The 1,691-nt window shown below is 39.4% G+C and overlaps 1 protein-coding gene across 2 annotated transcripts in view; it reads right to left on the bottom strand.

The window, feature by feature from the left end:
• ANAPC5 (anaphase promoting complex subunit 5) overlaps nt 1-1,691 on the bottom strand; it is a 12,504-nt gene that overhangs the window by 896 nt on the left and 9,917 nt on the right. For both annotated transcript variants that reach the window (XM_009998403.1, XM_009998404.1), the window contains exons 12-13: nt 1,187-1,294; nt 520-675 (exon numbers count right to left, since the gene is read on the bottom strand). In XM_009998403.1, the coding sequence (XP_009996705.1) occupies nt 520-675; nt 1,187-1,294 (264 nt within the window). The remainder of the gene's footprint in view (nt 1-519; nt 676-1,186; nt 1,295-1,691) is intronic.

Below are 1,691 nucleotides of genomic sequence, written 5' to 3' on the forward strand. Positions count from 1 at the left end.
AAGAGCAGCTGCTTCTGAGAAGAACAACATGAGCCACATCTGTTTCTAATAACACAATACACCACAGACAAGGCTGTGATTTTTTTTCCCCATAATCTTCTTTTAAATCAAAACTTGTTAGTCGAAATGAGCTGCTCTCTGAGATGATCAGGCATGGCTTCTCCACCACAGACAGTGCTGACAGCCACGACGCTGCCAGCTCAGAATAAACCATGTAACTGAGCTCCATTACAAGCACTGTTTGTCATCCAAACACATGCCAAACTGTGCTACTAAAAACCAAAATACTAGCAGAAAAAAAGCTACAGAAATGAAGGCAGGGTCAGTGTATATTTGCCTGTTTAATTTTATATAACTACACACCTTAGTGACAGGCATGAGACTTCTAATGCATTTCCTCATATTTTATGTTTAGAACATACTTTTTTAATTCCAGCAAGTGTGTGCTCTTAAATCTCAGAGGAGTAAAACCAGTGCCCAGACCCCCAGAATACATGTTGCCCTGTGAAGACAGAGATCAGACATACCTGGGAGAAAGCCAAGTTCAACACAGTTTCAGAAGCCAAGTACTGCAGGCTGTATTCTCGAGAGAGGGCAAGAGCCTGCAGCAGGACAGGCAAGGCTATGGTATGACATGAAGATCTCCAGTAGAGCTCTGCTATGGACAGCAGCACACTAACCAAAACAGAGGGGAAAGATTTACAAACATCTTCTTTGGAGGAAAAATGTTCCCTTGTTTCCCATGCAATTATTCCACCCATAATAGTGTTGATTTTATTATCAATTATATTACTGCATAAACTTCTGTTACACCCTTAAGGAGATGTCACCAACATACAAAAGATTAAACACCACTGTTACTACTCCAAAGGTTAGCACAAAGGTACAATTACACACATACACTTCTACTTCCTACTTGTTTTGCATGCAGTGTCTCCACAGTCTTCATGGAAATTTAAAATAAGTTTACTGCCTTTTAGTTTTACATATTAAAAATGACCAGGTTTCAATTCCATTATATTCTGAGGATTCCTCCCTATCATGATTAATAAATGAAATTATTTTGTAATCTCCAAATCACAATAGTTAATATGAAGACTAGTGAAGTCTGAACACAGACAACTGAAGTGGCTGATTCTAATAACTGCAACTTGGCTTTAATAGTCTGAAAATGAAACATTCTTACCTAATCACCATCTCAGTGTTCTTGATTTTCTGGCAGTGGATCAACAACTTCTGCAGAAGTTTGTGTGCCTCTGACATTTGATTTTGGGCTTTCAACACAATGGCTTTTCTGCATTGGTAGAAAGAAAACATCCTTGATCTTGCTTTTAGATTCTAAATACAATTCTGCTCTTCAGAGCAGAGGAAAATAGGTCTGTGTTTTCTGATCACTGTTTCTGGTAACTGCAGACATTCTGGCCAAATGTACACGTGCTATGCACACCACCAGGGGGAAAACCAGACATCTCTGGTTCCAACTGGGCAACTCACAGGAAGAAAGGATCAAACTCATAAACCAGCCTTAGATAGAAAACAAGGATTGCCAAAAACAAAGGTCAAGCACGCAGCAAAAGTGGGAGGACATGCAAGCTAAAAGGTATAAGTAATTATTTGTAAGAAAAACAGGTATGGGGTAAAGCAGCTAAAATTTGCCTGAGCTAACAAGGACATGGAGTGACAGGGAAAGA

The sequence above is a fragment of the Chaetura pelagica genome, unplaced genomic scaffold (genome assembly GCF_000747805.2).
Source record: "Chaetura pelagica isolate M959 unplaced genomic scaffold, ChaPel_1.0 scaffold585, whole genome shotgun sequence".
Classification (NCBI taxonomy): domain Eukaryota; kingdom Metazoa; phylum Chordata; class Aves; order Apodiformes; family Apodidae; genus Chaetura; species Chaetura pelagica.